Genomic DNA, 2174 nt, shown 5'->3' with positions numbered 1-2174 from the left:
CCGCCGGTACTGGCACCGATCTGCATCGAAGTAACAGTCTGGCCGAGCTCCGAAGAAAAGCTCAGGAACACTCGACCGCCTCGGCTCTCCTCGGTGGTCTCGCCGGTTTCCCCGGAGGGCTACCCCTGCCTCTTCCCCTGCCGCTGCTGCCGCCCTTGTTGGGCCTCTCCAGGCGACCGGAGCACCATCATCATCATCACCTGCCCGGCGTGGTGCATCAGATACAACCCACTACCAAAGAAGATCCCTAGGATCGCCTCCACAAATGCCGGAATCGTCTCATAAACGCAAGATATAAATCTCAAAGAGATATTCTGCGCGTATCGGATGGTTGCAAAGTCGAAGCTAGACAACGATATAACAATCTCGGTGAGTTCGGATCTCGATGCTATTTAGAAGCTGAAGAATGTTATATATGAAGAATGTTACAAATATAGAATGTTATAAATATATATAGAATGTTATACGTTCTGTGTTCTTTCATATACGGAGACTTATTTTTCTAGCTCCTTTAAAGTAAATATTACCGAAAGAAATGATCTTTTCTATTAGATTTTATTTTGTAATTCACAGTCCCATCCTTCAAGTCGTTAATTTCATTGAATTAAGAATTTTAAGTTTTCCGAAAGTTATACATCAGCGTCGAAAATTGAACTCATCGATGTTATACCATCAATCTTTGTAAATGCTTTCCTTATTATAATTACATTTTAATCTCCTGGTATTTTTTTTAAACGGAAAAAAGCTTTTCTGAGTTTCGACGTTGTGATAGTTCAAGCGAGTTTAAGGGTCTCAATTCTGGAAGACGACGAAGAATTAACGAACCGCAATGTTACAAGGTGGTAACTTTGGCTTGGTAAGGCGGCTCGCGCAAACACTGCAAATTGTATTCATATTGTCTTCGATTGCGACTTGTTAAAGTAAACATGGCGCGAATCCTGTTAAGTAACTTGCGCAATCTTGATAGAAAACTTATTTTAGCTCATATAATACGTTAATTTTTAGAAGAGAGAAGTTTTCGTTTGCAACAAATTTCACAATCAACTTCATTTTTAGCTATACGTAAGACAGGATCGGTTTTATAAAGTTCCGTAAAGTGTAAAGCACTGTTTAATTTGCATTTTTTTTCACTTTAAAAGTTACCAATTGATTATTTACTATTATTCTCGATGTTTCCCGGCTCTCTATCGTTTCGGATTTTGATAAAAATGGGAAACAAACAAGATACCATTAATACTCATTGCATATGCAATAAACCGTTGAATAATGGAGCACTATCAATTTGCAGATTACTTTGTTATATCCGCGAACGCGATGTAAATAGGCGAGGTGCATTACAATAATCTTCTGTAGTATTCTCAGACACATAAACCGTTTTCTCACATATGTAATCAGCAATAGCGTCTAAATCTTCATATTACGCAGAATTTATATTTTATTTATTGCCTTAACTTGCGACCTCCAGACACGTTTGTATCGCCACTATTCACTATTTACAACGTATGAAAATCATTAAGTTCCATGTGTATCGTAAAATGTTTGACGGATCCGTTAATCACAGCGATGAGTATTCCAGACAAATTCTGTGAGAAGGGGATATTTCGGACTGACTTTTTGAATTTGGAATGTCAATACGTCGCGATACACATTTGTATTGTACATACATAATGAGAATAAATGCGGCGAGAACGGGAACGAGAACGACGCGCAATCGCGTCGGGACCTGCGAAAATGTATAGCAAAGTGTGTTTACAAATGGTTTCGTTTCCTTCCACGCGAGTATAAGAAGACGCGACGGACCAACACGTGCCTGATGCGCTGTATATTCAATTGCTCGATACGCTCGACCAGTCGATTCGTTCAAGCCACGCGGACAGGTTCGAGTGTGCATTCATCATAAAATTCCTACGAGAGCGGGAATCGAAATCGATATAATCTCGGTTCAGTTTTCGATACTGCTGTCAGAAAGAGGAGAGGAAAACGTCAGATGTTTCGGATACTTGTCGAATTAAATTGATCTCACGGAGATTATATGGGTTTTAATCCCTGGCCACAGATATTAAAGCGAAGAAAACTCGTTTCGAGTTGGCTAACTACTCTTATATGCCTTAAAAATCGTCGATTGGCCGGCAATATTAACCGGATTTCAAATCTTTGCTACGTTTGCGAGTATC

General features: G+C 39.7%; 1 protein-coding gene across 1 annotated transcript in view; it reads left to right on the top strand.

The window, feature by feature from the left end:
- The window catches only part of Drgx (Dorsal root ganglia homeobox), a 57273-nt gene extending 56934 nt beyond the window's left edge, over positions 1-339 (top strand). Inside the window, exon 8 of the mRNA XM_018513784.1 lies at positions 1-339. Within this exon, the coding sequence (XP_018369286.1) occupies positions 1-251 (251 nt within the window). The 3' untranslated portion in view covers positions 252-339.
- The last annotated feature ends 1835 nt before the right edge of the window (positions 340-2174 follow it).

The sequence above is a fragment of the Trachymyrmex cornetzi genome, unplaced genomic scaffold (assembly GCF_001594075.2).
Source record: "Trachymyrmex cornetzi isolate Tcor2-1 unplaced genomic scaffold, Tcor1.1 scaffold475, whole genome shotgun sequence".
NCBI classification, from domain to species: Eukaryota; Metazoa; Arthropoda; class Insecta; order Hymenoptera; family Formicidae; genus Trachymyrmex; species Trachymyrmex cornetzi.
This window is presented reverse-complemented; position numbering and strand designations above follow the sequence as displayed.